The following is a 16,533-nucleotide window of genomic DNA, read 5'->3' as shown; positions in this document are numbered from 1 at the left end:
CATAGTCTGAAGTTGTCCCAAGACGGATGTTAAATGCAGTTTATCGCGTACAAACTGCATACAAAATGCTGTTGTAGCCCGTTCAAATCGCCATCTTATTGTGTTAAAGACGGGCATTCACAGTCACTGAATGAACTGGGACTGAAGTTACAACCCTCATTTTCTTTTGTTTTTCTAAACGCCACATATGACGTAACCGATTTCACTAAGTCAAAATTGAATAAATACGAAACTCTGACGACATTTATTTATGACTCCATTGTGTTCTGATGGTGAAAATGTGGATGGTTTATTCAAAAATTACATTTAAACATGTTTCTTTGTCCAAAATTGCATTGTGGTCTATATTAGTGTATCAAGTGAACATCGATGTACACTAGTTTTTTGCAAAGACTTTTGAGAAGTTTCTAGTGCACTCGATTTTGGAATTAGTTGATTTAGACAGCACTAGAAAATAGCGAACGCAATATAAAGTGAGTGGGGGGGAGGGGGTCGGACACAGCCAGAGAGAAATGAGCTGACACCCCCCCACCCCGTCTTTTAAACAGGAAGTAAACACTGGTCCCATTTAGCTGAAATATTGGCTAAACTTTAAAATAGCAACCTTAGTCAATTCCAAAACAGACCAAAAGGCTAGCATAATGCCAATTTTTTTTTACTTTAAAACTGTAACTTTTTAACATAATTCTGAATAATAAAAAGGCAGGAAAATTATTCCAAAATAAACCAACTTAAACCTTAAATAACTTTCAATATTTTACTCTCCTTAAAAGTACATTTTGTCAAAATTATACAAGTTAAAAATGAGCTCAGGATATCATCGGGCCATTAATAATATTATATTAGGCCCTATGTGTAATAGGCCCGGATAGAATTACCTGGAGGGGTTGATCCGGACTCTGGGCCTTGAATTTTGACTCTGACTTTCTTTTGTTAGTGAAGCCATGTATGACACAGTAGTAATAATCGATAAAGCTCACTGCTTGATAAATTATCTAAACTAAAACTCTATGCAATGTTTCCAACCTTAGGAGGAAGATTCCAGGCAATCTGTACATTTCTCTTGTATTCCTCCATCCAAACCTCTGCGACCCTCAAAGCATTTCTCCTCATGGACAGGGTGAGGTCAGGTGCGTACGGCTTATGTGACCTCTCAATGTGAGCGATCCTTGAGCAAGGCACTACCTCCACGCTTCCTCCACACAGCCACACCTGAGCAGACAGCACACGGCGATGTTAGCGATCAGGTTTCAAGACGACGATCATAGTCAGAAGAACTCACGCGAATGCCCAGCTCCACATTTTCGCCGCCGTAGATCGTCATTCCGCCGTCGAGTCCGCCGATTTCTCCAAGAAAACGTCTGTCGGCTGCAAAGATCCCCATGACAGACGGACTCCTGAGAGACAGACAGAACTGCTGGCTAATGTTATCTACTGAGGTTTTCATGGCATAATTTAGGGTTTAGCTCATATTTTAGCGACGTGCTAACATTTTTGGCTAACTGAGTTTACTGAGGAATTTTTAACTATTTTGGAGTTTAGCTTGCATTTAAGCAACAAGCTAGCTATTTTGGCATTTACTTAGGTTTTTTAGGGTAATTTAGAGTTTAGCTCATATTTTAGCAACATGCTAACGTTTTTGGCTAATTTGTTATCTATTAAGGTTTTTATAGGCTAGTTTGGAGTTAAGCTAGTATTTTAGTGACAAGCTAGCTTTTGGCTAATTTGGCATTCACCTAGGTTTTTTTGGGCTAATGTGGAGTTTAACTTTTGTTTTTTCAACATGCTAACATTTCTGGCTAATTTCTTCTACTGGGGTTTTTGTGGGCTAATTTTGAGTTTAGCTAGTATTTAAGCAACAAGCTAGCTTTTGGCTAATTTGGCATTTACTCAGGTTTTTTAGGCTAATTTAGAGTTTAGTTCATATTTTAGCAACACACTAAATATTTTTTGCATGTATTAGGGATTTTTAAGCAGTTTTACTACCAATTTTTCAGAAAGTTAGGTCAACTTTAGTGTCAGCTGTTGCATTTTCAATCAATTAAAGTAAAATTCATCACCTTTTTCAGCAAAAAGCTTCAGCATCTTCAGCGACTACTTTCAGCAAAAAGCATTCACAGCATTATGGAAGGTAATACAACTCTTCTAGTTCATTTCTGTCATCTTCACTGAAAAAAATAATACAAAAAAATGTAAAAAACTTAACCCAATAAAGATTCTATCCTCTCCCGTCATAGTTCAGACTGCAGGTGGAATAAAAAGTCACGTTCTATGTGGGTCTCGACTGGCCAGATCGAGAAAGGAAAAAAAATAGATTTGTCTCTGACAGTGTTTGGGGGAGCCGAGCCAAATGTGAAGGAGGGCCGGATCCGGCCCGCGGGCCGTAGTTCGTGGACCCCTGGTCTAAAATAACATGGTTTGATGAATGGATAGTTGGACTTACTTTCCAGGCTGGGATTCGTCGTTTGCCTTCAGCCAGTCGGGGCTGAAGGGTTCATACGTGCACCACAGTTCCCAGTCAAAGCCGTGAGAGAACGGTGTGTATTTTTCCACGTGCAGATCATCAAAATGGATCTTGTCAAACACGGGGGACACCACCACGGTCCGGTCCGCTTTGATCCTGGCCAGCAGGGGTTCAGCCCTGTTCCAGAGCACAGAAGCCAGTCCGTCAGCAGCGCCGTGCCTGATTACCGCTGGAACCGCGTCCGGTTTACACTCACCACCCCTCTGTGGCTTCAATGTGAGCGTCTAAGATGGCCACCACGTCGCCGGTGGCGTGCTCCCACCCTGAGATCCGGGACTGGGACAAACCCATTTGTTTCTTGTGCCAGACTTTCTTCAGGAGTCCTGGTCTTTCTTTGTGGATCTCAGTCATGTAGTCTTGTAGAGGCCTCCCGAGGTCATCTGATAAGAAGAAATAAAAGATTCTGGTTTCATAGATATTTTGAAGCGGCTGACGATCTTAATGAAAGCTAAACTTACTGTACGTGCTGTGGTCGTCCACTAGAATGATCTCCTTCAGCAAATGCTGTGGCGTGTGCGTGATGATACTTCGTATTGCCCTCTTAATCACCGAGAGAGCCTCGTTCAGGTAGATCAGCACCACACTGATGCTGGGAAGATCTCTAGGATAATTCCTCAGACATCTGAAGGTTGGGAGGAGATGCTGTGGGATGTTTTTTGTCATGAACAGAATGAGTTTTTTGCTAAACGTACCTGTGATCTCTCATGTCTGGAAGCTTCCTGTCGAGTGGAAGCTGATTGCTGAGGAAGGAGTTGTATCCGTACAGCTGGAAAAGAGCTTCAGCCTCTTTCTGCTCCTTTTCTGACAGACCGTCGCCCCATTTCCCAAACAGGACGGAGTTTGGATACAACTTTGGAACCGTAATCTTTGGCTTTTCTTTAACTGCTTTTGGAAACGCTGGATGTGCGTAGCTCCTCTTGGCAGATTCCTCCAACAGGTTTACTTTTTTTGGAAAATTGGAGAACAAATGTATTTTAGAGTCACAAAGGGGTTAATGATCGGACACGCAAAGTGTATATTTGTATAAACCCCTTTTGTATTTTATGCTAAACTTTATTTCTATAGATTATGTTTGTATGTCTTTATTTTTTTAGTTGGACTGGATGGAAAAGAAGTAGAGGGAGGTTGGGGGAGCACAAAAGAAAGGTAAAAGAGAGGAGTTCAGAGAGAAAAGAAGATGGTAACAGAGAGTAGTAACGTCATAAAACAACCAGGTATAAATGGCAACCTGGAATGGGCGGGGCCTGTCGACACACAATAGTTACACAAACACCTGTTGGCTGAAATAGTCTTCACATTTACACCAGTCAAAATGTACACAATACAACTGCAGCTCACAGACACTTAATCATACAAATGTGATTTATATGGTTTATTAGTGGTTAGAAAATGTATTTGGTTTTTGTGGCCCCACCTGTGCTTGCCTACATTGGCTTAAGTGGGGACTCAGTGAGTTGTATCGCTACGCTAGCCAGGAACCTGGTTGACAGCACAGAGTGCTAGTGATCTATGGTGTCTAAAGCTGAGGTGAGTTGGCTAACTCCACCTCATAGACTGTAAAAATATTTTTTTATTTTTACAGTCTATGCTCCACCTAATCGAGCTAGCGAGCTACCCTTAGTGACCTAGCGAGCTTCTCTGTATCGACCTAGCGAGCTCCTCTGTATCGAGCTAGCGAGCTCCTCTGTATCGAGCTAGCGAGCTACACACAAATTTCACACAGAAAGGGTTTGAACGAGTGACTTCTTAGATATTGGGGCCAATGCTGACCACATCCCCACCACATAATTTACAATGAAAACATTGTTTTTCAGCTCTTTTTAGATCGCTTTTGAGATCAGATAATTAGAGGATATTTTCCATATCTTTAAGGTGAAGTCAGGAAACTCTTCTTATATTGACTTCTGTTTTTCTGCTTTTTGTTTTTGGCTAAATTTGATATTTTACTGGAGTTTTATGCTAAATTGGGATTTAGTTAATATTATAGATTGTTTTCATCTATTAGCGTCCACGAATTAAGCTATTAACTTCAGCATTTTTAGCTGTCAGCTTCAAAGTCTTTCTATCAATTTCAGCATCTTCAGCAGCCAAATTCAGATTACAGCATTCATACTAGTGTTATTCCAGGTAATACTATAAATCTGGTTATTACCAAGTTAATATTTGAAATAACCACCAGTTTTGTTGTAATAATGACTCAGTGCTATTTATTGATTATTGTGGAGAAGTTTATTTATTTTATTTTTTTAAATACATTTTTTTCTTTTGTTTGTTTGTGTACCTGTTATCATCTTTTCTTTAATTTGCATAAAAATAAATAAACACAGTAGATTAATAGAAAATCTGCCATACAATCTCATGCGCTGTAATTCTGGTTACTGACCTCCATTTGGTTTTGTCACTCAAAAATCTGTCAGAAGGTTTTAGTTTGACTTGCGATATATACCTACTGTCCTTCAACTATTTGTAAAATTAGTTGAATAAAGTTGAATTACTTTACTTCTTTTTAATTTCCAGTTACTTTTTAGAATGAAAAACTGTAATTTTTTCTTTAACCAGAGAGCCGTGATAGAAGTCAAAGAGCCACATTTATCTCTGGAGCCTCAGGCTGCAAACAGCTTTTTTTTTTTAGTTGTTAATGTTAAGATAGAATCGGAGACACAGAGGAGTAAAATGATCAAATATTCATTTTGTTACAGTCACGTCTGATTCTTATATTATGCGAAGCGTTCCAGCTCTGAACTCTTTTTCATGACTTGATTTGGTAAATGTTACTCACCCATTTGGTTTAGTGTTTTTTCAATTCTGTCCAACTTGTTCACGACTTCCTGATCTGCAGACGTCTCTGGAGGATTCACAGATCTCCAACTTCCACTCATGGAGGTGATGGAGTACAGTAGAATTAAAAAGGCTCCAAACATAACGACTCTGGCAAAGGCTCTCATCGTGCTCATGAAAACTTTCACTTTCTTCAGCAACTCCTCAATTCAGGAACGATTCACAAAAACATTCCAGGTCACATTTTAAACAACGTGATCTTCAGATTAAAGGTTTGATTCTATTTTCTGGTTATGAAAACAGAATTCGTTCATTAGACCGCTTTAGTTTTCAAAGACAAACTGAAGAAGCCGTTCTCGTTCCTTCAGAACGCGAGGGCAAAGGTGACGGATCTCTGAGTGGATTCAAAGTACATCTCAGCGTTCGCTGATAGGAAAAACATGAACAATTTTACTGGGTTCCTAACCAGGAAATCACAGACGTTTTTAGCCTATTCAAGTTGTTTTTTTTTACTTTTTCCCTGCATGACGTTTTTTGAAACAAATCTAAAATTATATCAAACTAAAAACATTTAATCTTAAAAAAGGACGTTATAATTAATCTGATTAATTCCCACAAACCGAATTCCCACAAACATGGAAGCTGAATATCTTCAAAAATGCACAGTTTTTATGACGTATTTACTGGTTCAAACAAACTTGTGGATAATTCTTTATTTATGTACAGAATACAGTTAGAGAAGCACAAAAGGAGACTTCCTAGATTGTGGTTTAATAATTGACGGTCTTGGCCGGCTTCGCCTCGTCCAGCTCTGCTTCCAGGTAACGGAATCTGCGATGCCGGCGCAGGATCTCGATGGCCTTTTGCTCTACGGAATTAGCGCTGATGCCCAAATCCTCCAGACCGGGAAGTCCGGGGTACTTCATGTCGGTGGTGTGAAACTGAGGGAGGATAGAAGGTACAGTTTGGTTCAAGGACAAAAAATACCTTCTACAATTAAAGGACAAAGCTCTGAAATATACGTTTATGAATCGAAAATGTTCCTACCCTGTCCACTTTATCGGGGGTGGTCCAGGGCTCAAACGGATTCAAGGAGAAAAACTGTGCAGCCAGACTGAAGGGAGCCAGAAAGCCAGAGTTAGCTTTAAAATGGTACAAATGTATTAAGAAAAGATGGAAGTCGGCTCTTACTGGTAGAGTGGGCGGGGCAAAGGGTAGGGCACGAAAGGCCTGTGTGCCACGGCGTAGATGTACTCCACCAGGTCATGGAGGAGGTACCGGTTTGGACTGGAAGGAACAGAACAGAGATCCATTCAGCATTTTAAAGAACAGAATGATAAACATTAAACATGACGGTTAGTTTTCTCCTTATAACATGTTGACTCAAAACATGTTTCCTTTCACAGATCACGACTCAGCGAGACATTTTTGATGATTAAAACACTAATGTGTGAAACATAATGTGGGTTTTTCAAGGTTGTAAATGTTGTTTTTAGGGCGGGATCGCCAATAGTTTCCAGAAATGATTTGATTTACCAGAGTCTGGATCGATTTGATTCCAATTTTTTTTTCTTTTTTCGATCCATCAATTGAATTCAATTTTGAGTTTACACATTTAGACACATTTGTTTAAAAACACATGAATAATCTGAAGATCTTCATATTAATCTGATCCAGTTCACATACTGTAAAATGCATTAGTGTAATAATAATGAGACTGTTAATAACAAACAGTGTTACATGGATTCTCAAAGAGAATTGTTCTGCTTCTCCGGGAGGATGTTTCAATTTAACCACTAGGTGGCGATCGCGCAGTTTATTCCAGAAGAAGAAGAAAGTATGAGGAAAAAATGGTGCTTTAGACCACGAATGGTTCCTTTAAAATATATAGTTTGTAAAATTAATTTAAAGATATTTATTTAGTCAGCAATGTAAGTTTAGGTCAACCGAGTGTTAGCATTAGCCGTCCTATGAGAAATCCCACTATATGTTAGCATCAAGCTAACAGACGTTAGCATTATGTGTTAGATCAATCTCTACTTTTATGGATCAATTATTGATCCATTAAGCTTAGATCAATACATTAATTTTATGGACCCAGAACTAGTCGTTTCTACATCTTATATACAATTGTTACTTAAGTGACAGTTTGGAAACTTTAGTTTTAGTCAACTCAGACCTTTTCAACATTTCATTCGTATAAATTACTAAATATGAAAAACAATTACTTTTGTCCAAAATAGTTGTTGTAGCATCAATACGACGATGAGTATTTATGAATACCTCCTCATATCAATGTAAACATTAATTTGTTTCAAGCGTTTAAAAAAAATAATTTTTTTTGACACATTTTTCTGAAGCTTACACTTTGTAGACGCTCCCTTGGCGGCTGTTTCACTCTTTAATTCTCATAAAAAATAATTATAAATACATATATATGAATATTTGAAGAATGCTGTTTGTATTACGATAAACCAATAGACAATTGTTGTCAGTTTTGATGATTTATTAAGAGTTATTAAGCCTAAATCTGTGAAGATCTTGTTAACTTTACTGAACTTTTCTTGACACCTTCTGCTCAAACTGCCTCCGTATTCGGCTATTTTACAGCAACAAAATGTCATGATATGCAGACTTTTATTTATTTGAAATAACAAGGTTAAAATGAATTTGGAAATCAGGTCTGATCAGGTTACAACATTCAAATTTGATAGTCTAAAACTACTTGATCAGGCTCGAAAAGTTTCCGTCTGAGTTTTGCCGCTCTCACACAATGTTTCCATCAAGGGATAAATGAGCTCAGACTGTTTATTTTAACATCAGAACACATCATCTGTAGTCAGGAAACTGCAAACGTACCCAACGAGCGCGTACGTCTTCCCATTAGCGTCAGGGTCTTTGATGGCGTTAATAATGGCCTTCGCCACGTCACTCACCTGAAAGACAACACGAGTGATGCTGCTTTAAAACTGACCACAAAACAATCCAAAACGTCAGTAAAAATGAGAGGACTTTACATAAACAGGCTGCTTTACTGTCTTCTTCCCCATCGCCATTAAAGGAATAGCACTGCCAAACCAGCGCATGTCTGGAAGCAGATTACAAACACAATTGTTTGTTTTTTCAAACAGCATATAGTCAATATTTGTTATTAAAACAAATGTTCTTACTTGCAAAGTAGTTGAAGAACCGATCCTCTCTTCCAAACATTTCAGACGGCTTCATGATGACGGCTTCAGGAAACTCCTCCCTCACCACTTTCTCTCCAACAGCCTGACGTTAAATATTAAATAGAGATGGAACAAACCATTATTTTAGCAGTCGAATAAACACAGATTATTATTCCAGATTAGTCGGCTAATCGGGTCATACGCGAAGTGGATGTAAAACACATCTTAACCATCTTTAGCTTTAAACTAACTACAAACTAGATATATTCACACCAGCATCATTTGTAATAATGCTGTAAGTGGAATTTGGCAGCTGAAGATGCTGAAATTGATTGCTAAAAACGCTGAAGCTTATATCCAGCTAAAATATTAGTTAAATGCCAAATTAGCCTAAAAACTGATAAAAGGCCCACGTTAGCCAAAACTGCTAGCATGTAGCTGAAATATTAAACTCAAAATTACCCTAAAAACATTGAAAAAATTCTAAATTAGTTAAAACAGCTAGCATGTTACTAGAATATTAACTAAATTCCAAAACAGCCTTAAAAAACTAAACACAAAACATAAGTTAGTCAAAACAGCTAGCATGTTACTGAACTATTAGCTAAACTCCAAAATTAGCCAAAACGGCTAACATGTAGCTGAAATATTAAATTTAAAATTACTCTAAAAACATAGAGAAACATTGAGAATTAATCAACTATTGAATTAGTCGTCGACTATTTTAATAGTCGATTCGTCGACTAATCGTGGCGGTCCTAATATTAAACATAAAACACTTTTCTTCCGTCATTTGAGCTTCATAAATGCAGATTCTCGCTGCTCCACCTTGTTCCTCAGGTATTTGGACGGGCTGCGGATGTCAGCGTTGAGGTGCGACATGTGGATGAACTTGCTGATCCCGGCCTCTTTAGCGGCTTTGGCCAGCTGCTGCGGGATGGTCACGAAGACGTCTTCAAAGCGGAAGTTTCTTCAGGAAAACAGGAGAAATACGAAGCGACAGTTTGACATTTAAATCCAGTTCAACAAAATCGGTTTGTGCACACCACTGTACCTGGTCTCCCATTCTCTGCCCACCAGATTAATGACAACATTGGAGTGTTCCAATGCTCGCTTGATGGAGTCTTTGTCCTTAGAATCCCATTCCTAACCCAACAAAAACAAACAAGTGCAGATAAATAACTCAGAATTTTACAATCTTGAAACACTGCAAATCCATAAATCAGTTAAAGCGTCTCACCAGGAAAATGATTTGTCCCAGATCCCCCATTGGACGAAAGTGCATGAGGTCATACTGGTCACAGCGGTGAGGGATGATGATCTGAGAGCCCATACGACCTGCAGTGACATTCACCAGATTAGATTAATCAAACGTCCTCGTATCCGAAAAATCTATAGTTTCTAACACAAGAAGCGTCTGCGGTTCTCCAGCTCCATGATGGATGAAACATCTTGAATCAAGACAATAATCAAAAGAACACAATGGTTGGTTAGAGCAGTGTTTTTCAACCTTTTTTGAGCCAAGGTACACTTTTTCCATGAAAAAAATCCCGCGGCACACTAGCACCCAAACAGGTAAAAAAAATAGCCTGTATTGATGTACAGTCCCTTGAGTCCCTAGTCGAGTTATGACTTGTGCCATTGTGTTATGGCTTGTGCCATTGTGTTATGGCTTTTGTCACCATGTTATTACTTTTATTGTCGTGTTATGGCTAATTAAAATTCAGCTGGAAACACTTTGAAAATAGATCAGAAGATGATCAGATAATGCTCGATAACACATATGTTTTCCTTATTTATAATTTAACATAAATTCGTACTACTTCATCGATAAATTCAAATCAGAAACACCCACCCAGCCGGTTGACCACATATCGACCTAGGAAACCCGTAGCTCCGAAGACAGCAGCAGATATTCCGCTGGATGAGGAGCGTCCTCCCTTCCCTCTGGGGATGACAGCATGATGGACCTTCCTCTGCTGGACGGGGGTGACAGAAGCTGCTGCTAACCCCGCAGGGGAGCAGCTGCCTGTCGGAGGAAAACAACCGGACAGTTAGCGCGATGATGAGAGTGAAGGATTCCGCTATGAAAACGATATTATGATAGCTTAGCATGCTAATACGGTGCTTTTATTTTGAAAACTAAAGAGATCTTAGGCTACTTAACTGGAACACAAACTAAATAAATGAACCACGATTGAACCAAATCTATTGTCATTATTGCATTTGTGCTTTAAACATAAACCGTACCACAGATCTCAGTCATAAGAGCTAGCTGCGGCTCTTGCTAGCAGATGTTAGCTTATCCTGTTAGCAAGGTCACTCCGGGAGAGTCTGATTCGAAGGTTTACACGTCGTGGGGGTGAATGTAATGAACACATTACCTGCACTGACTGATGAACCGCGCGCGCGTACAGGTTGTGAATATTTCTGAAACGATACTTACTCGAAATCCTTGGAAGGACACTCGCAGAGCGGCTAATCAACACCGTGGTCGCCATCTTTCCGACTACGGCAGCCGTGTTAGCTCAAAAATGGAAGTACATTTTCCAAAACGATATATTCAACAAAAACAAATACACAACAGAATGAATCTTAAAATAAAATAAAATAAAAAATAAAATAAATAATATCGCCAGCTATTACCATACCCCGTTAAAGTCAGCTAAACATTAAACGAATATATTTAAAATATTAAAAATTCTTCAACAAATTTTACTCAACAGCATTAAACGTGAATGTCATTGGGAAATAATTAATAAAAACACATTCAGACACTATATGCAGCCATTCTACAGAAGCATTTCAAAAACTAAATTATTTAATACTGAGTTTTATTTGAAATAAAAAAGGACTTTAGGTGCCAGAACTATACGTTTCTGATATCACTTTTGGAACTTTTATCTTTGTTTTACTCAAGAGTACCCAACTAGCCAAGTCTTGTAATGTTCAGTTATATTAAATGTTTTGTGATTTTCCAATTGTTCAATTAAAAAAAAAAAAATCATGGGCACAAATTTACTGGAAAACAAAACAAAACAAAACAAAACCCCTGTCATAGCTTTGAAGTGATTGGTCGTTATCCCGGAAAAGTGGTTGGTCACGTGCTCCTTCCACCTGCAGCCGAAAGCTCATTAAGCTAATTAAGTCCAGGTGTGCCAGAGTTTTCTAGGATGAAGCGGTTCTTCATTCTGCTCGATTTGTTTGGTAAAAATGTTGCTTTTCTACCGGAACTTTGGAGTCAAATGTGATGTTTTCTGGAAGTAAAATATTTTTGCTTTTGAGAATATTTTCCAAATTATTATTTTTTAAATTGTTTTTTGTTGATTTATTAAATCTATACATTATTTTTACATTTCAAACTCAGTAATGTGGCTTAATAATCTCTGTACTTCATTGATTCTTCACTGTATTCCAGTTCGTTTTTTTTCTGCTGGATTTGGGGAACAGCAGCTTTTGTTGGATTATGGATTTGTTATTGTGAAGTTCAAAAGGTTCACTGATTTTTATTTGGTTAAACTGATCCACCGAATGAATATAATTTACTCTAAATGTAATCAGAAAAACTGTAAAGTTAAAATAATAATTGAGAAAATATATCTGTCCCAAATAAACTGCTTGACTTAAAAGTTGAAGGACAAAAAACTTTCAAATAAAAAATATTTTGATTTCTAAACCTTTTTTAAAAAGTGCAGTTTTGCTGTTTGTTTTTTATTTTATTTCTATGAGAGCTCCAGTGTCTGTCAACCATGTTTAAACTAAACTTTTACAGGATGTGACATAGAACTGAAACTAAGTTTTCTGTCTGAAGCTGAGCATTTATTTCCCAGGATTCCTTGCAGGAAACACACCGCCTTTTCTTGGATAAGACTAAATGGACCCCAAAATAACAAAGAGGTAAGTGACTGTTAAACAACTGCGGTGAAGTTAGTTTTAGGTTGGATATTCGACAGACATTCGCTCTGTTCATATTTAGGGACCGTCAACAAATGACAGAATGTTTCTTCAATAGCTCTTATTATATTGCACCAAATCAAACCAAAAAACCTTTAAAATAATCAAACTGATTAAGAACTATCTATAACAGGTTACATTAGCTTTTTATGCTTTTTTCTAATTTTAGTTCATTTTTTAGAGTAAATTCTTACGTTTTTCTTTAGAAAACACATCAAAAGCTAATGTTAACTGCTGTAATAGATAGTTCATAGTCAATTTTAATATTTTAAATTGATTTGGACTGATTTGGTCAAATAACATAAAAGCTATTGAAGAAAAACGAGAAAATTTACACTAAAAAATTGACTTAAATTAGAAAAACCATCAAAAGCTAATGTAATCTGCTGTAATAGATAGTTCTTAATCTGTTCTAATATTCTAAAGTGATTTGGACTGATTTGGTCAAATAACATAAAAGCTATTAAAGAAAACGAAAGAATTTACACTAAAAAATGAACTAAAATTAGAACAAAAAGCATAAAAAGCTAATGTAACCTGTTGTTATAGATCTTAATCGGTTTGATTATTTTAAAGGTTTTTTGGTTTGATCTGGTGCAATATAATAAGAGCTATTGAAGAAACATTCTTTCATTTGTTGACGGTCCCTAAATATGAACAGAGCGAATGTCTGTCGAATATCCAACCTAAAACTAACTTCACCGCAGTTGTTTAACACTACAGACAGATGTCCGACCACGGAGGCTTTGGAAGTCCAAAGACCTCGTGTGAGGCCGTTCTGCTACCAGCTGATGGCGGTGCCTTGAGCGGTCAAATCCTCCATCATAAGACAGAAATCTTAGAAAATAACATTTCTGTTCATAGTTTATTCTTAAAGGGTCGGCGTTTTTGTTTCGATCTGATTCCGATAAGTTTCTCCTCATCTGTGGTGAAGTCTCCCGTTTCTGTTCTGTCAGGCTGAAGTTCAGGCTTTAGTGTTTTATAGTTGCAAATTTATGACTTTTAATTGAACTTTAAATGTCACAGATTTACCAGCACCGACTTTGGAAAAGGGCTTTTGCTGCCCCCTCCTCAAGGAAATTGCTGCAGAAGGACTGAAATACTTACAGAACCCGTCCATTAAATCACATGTGTCAAAGTCACGGCCCGGGGGCCGGATGCGGCCCTCCAGATCATTTTATTTTATTGTTATTAATGACCCGATGTTATCTTGAGCTCATTTCTAACTTGCATAATTCTGACAAAATATATTTTTATGGAGAGTAAAATATTGAAAGTTATTTAAGGTTTAAGTTGATTTATTCTGGAATAATATTCCTGCTTTTTTATTATTCAGAATTATGTTAAAAAGTTACAGTTTTAAAGTTTTGTAGTTTTGTAGTTTTTTTCAGCTGCATGCTAACTGTTTTGGAGTTTTTTTTTTCGTTTTTTTTTTTTTTAAGGCTAATTAGTCTATCAACTTGAGCGTTTTCAGCATCTTCAGTGTCCAAATTCAGCTTCCAGCATTCACACTATCATTATCACAGGTAATGCTGTATATCTAGTTCATAATTATGTTTAAATGTTGTGGTTTTAAAGTTTTCAAAATTTAGTTTTAGAGTGTTCAGTAAATGTTTATCCTGTCCGGTCCGTGATCTAAGCTGTGTTTTGGATTTTGGCTCCTTGTGCGATTGAGTTTGACACTCCTATTTTAAATTATTTTAAATCCAAGTTGAGTCCATGAGAGAAACATTTTTGTTTGTAACCGTTTTTAAATGAAGTTTTGTTTTATTCTCTAAAATATTTTTTGTTGCCTTTTGACCAGGATTACTTCATCTCATTTGGACTTCCTGGTTAAATAAAAGTTATTAATTAATTAATTAAAACACATACATTTACGAGAAAAGTCATAAATTAATGAGAAAAAAAACACAAGTTTTGTGTTCATCAGAGCTGTCCTCAAAGACAAAAGACGTGGAGCTTTCTGTGTGAAGATTTATTTCTGGATAGGTTTCAAAAACAAAGAAATTCTGAGCCTTTTTGTGACTCAAAATCAAATTATTCTTAGCATAAGAATAAAGAAAAGAATTTTCTGAAAACTGGGCCTCTTCAGACGGAACCATCAGACTTGGATCAGATCTCGACTTTCATGACGAAAGAAATTATTGGACGTGTACAGCTGAATCCACGACTTAATCAACGGGACCTGCAGCGATCAATTAATAAAACATTAATGAGCCAATAAATCAAACGAAGGAGCTTCCAAACATTGAGAATACTGAGAATTACAGAATTAAACAAAGAGATTTTAAAGCATAATTTTATTTCAGCAAATAAGACATAAATGACTATTCTTTAATTTTTCACATATTTTCACAACATTCTCAGGAAATCAGGTTTCTGAGCTGATTTATAATAACAGAACAGATCTTCACGTGAGCTAAATCATAAAAAAAATCATAACAGTTATAAAAAGTAAATTAATAGTTTTTTCTGCTTATTAATATCAAATCATTAACTGACAGGGATCCTAGCATCACATGGTGAAAGTGTAAAGCGGCTTCTAATGCACAAAGTACACAACAGTAAAGTGCAACGTTTCTAATACTGCAAGGCACAAACTATTGATCATCTGCCTCTAATATAAAAAATAGGAATTCCAAAGACATACAAAATTCTTCCAAAAAATAACAACATAACAAGTAAAACCTTGTCTAAATCCTCCTTTAAAATAGGTTTTGTGGTACACATGTACAGGAAAATATATGTACAATAAACTCTTTTACAAATACACATTTTATACTTGCTCGATTAAATTATTTCATAAATAGGAAACACAGACTTAGAGATGTTTCACAATAAGTAAGTGCAAAAAGTGTTAAAGGTACGTCACAACGTGAGTTTGCTGCGATTAGAAAAACATTTGGCTCAGCCTGTATTGCATTTCACTTTGTTTTTAACGTTTAATTTAGCAAAAAAAAAAGCAACAAACTTGTTTTTTTAAGCATGACCGTGTTCCGTCTGATCATGTGTGAGATCCTGACCTTCAGTTTCGATGCACAGCAAAGATAAAAACAGGAAATGCTCCGTATGCTGCAGAAATGATGCTTTCCCACATCGGTAAAAACGACAACAGATTATGACGTTTTCAACCGGAAACGGAACAAAATATTTCACCGTGACTATTCTATGAATTTAAACTATGAATCTACGTTTACACAGATGAACTGTTCCTCTTTGAAACCATCCGGTCTTTCCGTCCGTCATCTTTGTCTGCTGCTTCCAGTCACGTCTTTTCTATGGAGTCAAATCAGGATCAGCTTAAAGGGACGAAAAAACATGGAAAACTTGAAAAATAGACATTGTAACTGAAAAAAATGGAAAATTTGGAAAAAATGTTTTTGAAAATAATAAAAAAAAAAACAATAAATGTAAAAATTACTGATTAGAAAAAGATGATCCATCAGTAACAGCGGCTGTTTCGAATTTTCATTTTTTTCTGAGTCTTCACTTTTAGTTTTACAGCTTCAATTCTAATTGTCGATTTTTCACTGCTGAGCTGAGCCTAATTTTACATGGGGGCGGGGCTTTGAGCTCATTGGCTACCCGAGAATGTATCCCATGATTCCCCAAGAGGTAATGTCGATGTGACGTTTTTTCTGCTGCAGAACGTTGTCTGTTTATGTCTCCGTCTGCGTCGCTACACTCCGATCAAACCTAGAGAGAGCAGAATCACTACTGTGCAGTTTTACGTTGCTAATATTGCGGTGTACGTGTCACGGTCTCGCTCCGTGCTGTTTTTCACGCGCAGCTTGGCAGCGTGACATAAATCTTCATCGTGAATAGATCCTTGTTTTCATCCTGATACTAGATTTATTTTTCTCTAAAGTTTGAACATTGAGAATAAAAGATGAGAGAAAAGTGTGAAAATATTCATTTGAGTCCTAGATAAGTGTAGAAAACACGTAGTGTGGAGTCATCTGTCCCCCCATGGGAAACGTGTCCCGGTAGCCAATCAGCTCGAAGCCCCGCCCCCATGCAAAATTTGGCTGAGCAGCAAAAACTTGAAAATCAGAATTAAAACTGAGTGAAGATTAAAATAATAATAATAAATTGAAAATTCAAAAC

General features: G+C 37.1%; 2 protein-coding genes across 2 annotated transcripts in view; both read right to left on the bottom strand.

Annotated features, from left to right (window-relative positions):
- The window catches only part of LOC112151806 (probable polypeptide N-acetylgalactosaminyltransferase 8), a 7,458-nt gene extending 1,906 nt beyond the window's left edge, over positions 1-5,552 (bottom strand). The window contains exons 1-7 of the mRNA XM_024280877.2: positions 5,304-5,552; positions 3,217-3,466; positions 2,983-3,146; positions 2,721-2,904; positions 2,444-2,641; positions 1,283-1,397; positions 1,027-1,212 (exon numbers count right to left, since the gene is read on the bottom strand). Coding sequence (XP_024136645.1) covers positions 1,027-1,212; positions 1,283-1,397; positions 2,444-2,641; positions 2,721-2,904; positions 2,983-3,146; positions 3,217-3,466; positions 5,304-5,478 — 1,272 coding nt within the window. The 5' untranslated portion in view covers positions 5,479-5,552. The remainder of the gene's footprint in view (positions 1-1,026; positions 1,213-1,282; positions 1,398-2,443; positions 2,642-2,720; positions 2,905-2,982; positions 3,147-3,216; positions 3,467-5,303) is intronic.
- A 429-nt stretch (positions 5,553-5,981) lies between these two features.
- On the bottom strand, positions 5,982-10,973 carry ndufa9a (NADH:ubiquinone oxidoreductase subunit A9a). Its single transcript, XM_024280718.1, has 11 exons — positions 10,919-10,973; positions 10,328-10,501; positions 9,713-9,810; positions 9,527-9,618; positions 9,301-9,442; positions 8,473-8,575; positions 8,320-8,390; positions 8,162-8,238; positions 6,494-6,589; positions 6,350-6,416; positions 5,982-6,243 (listed from the first exon to the last, which is right to left on the bottom strand). Exons 1-11 carry the CDS (start codon positions 10,971-10,973, stop codon positions 6,073-6,075), a joined length of 1,146 nt encoding a protein of 381 aa, XP_024136486.1. The 3' UTR covers positions 5,982-6,072.
- Positions 10,974-16,533: the final 5,560 nt, after the last annotated feature.

Source organism: Oryzias melastigma, linkage group LG6, assembly GCF_002922805.2.
Source record: "Oryzias melastigma strain HK-1 linkage group LG6, ASM292280v2, whole genome shotgun sequence".
Classification (NCBI taxonomy): domain Eukaryota; kingdom Metazoa; phylum Chordata; class Actinopteri; order Beloniformes; family Adrianichthyidae; genus Oryzias; species Oryzias melastigma.
The sequence above is the reverse complement of the archived record's forward strand: the minus strand, read 5'-3'. Positions and strand labels throughout refer to the sequence as shown.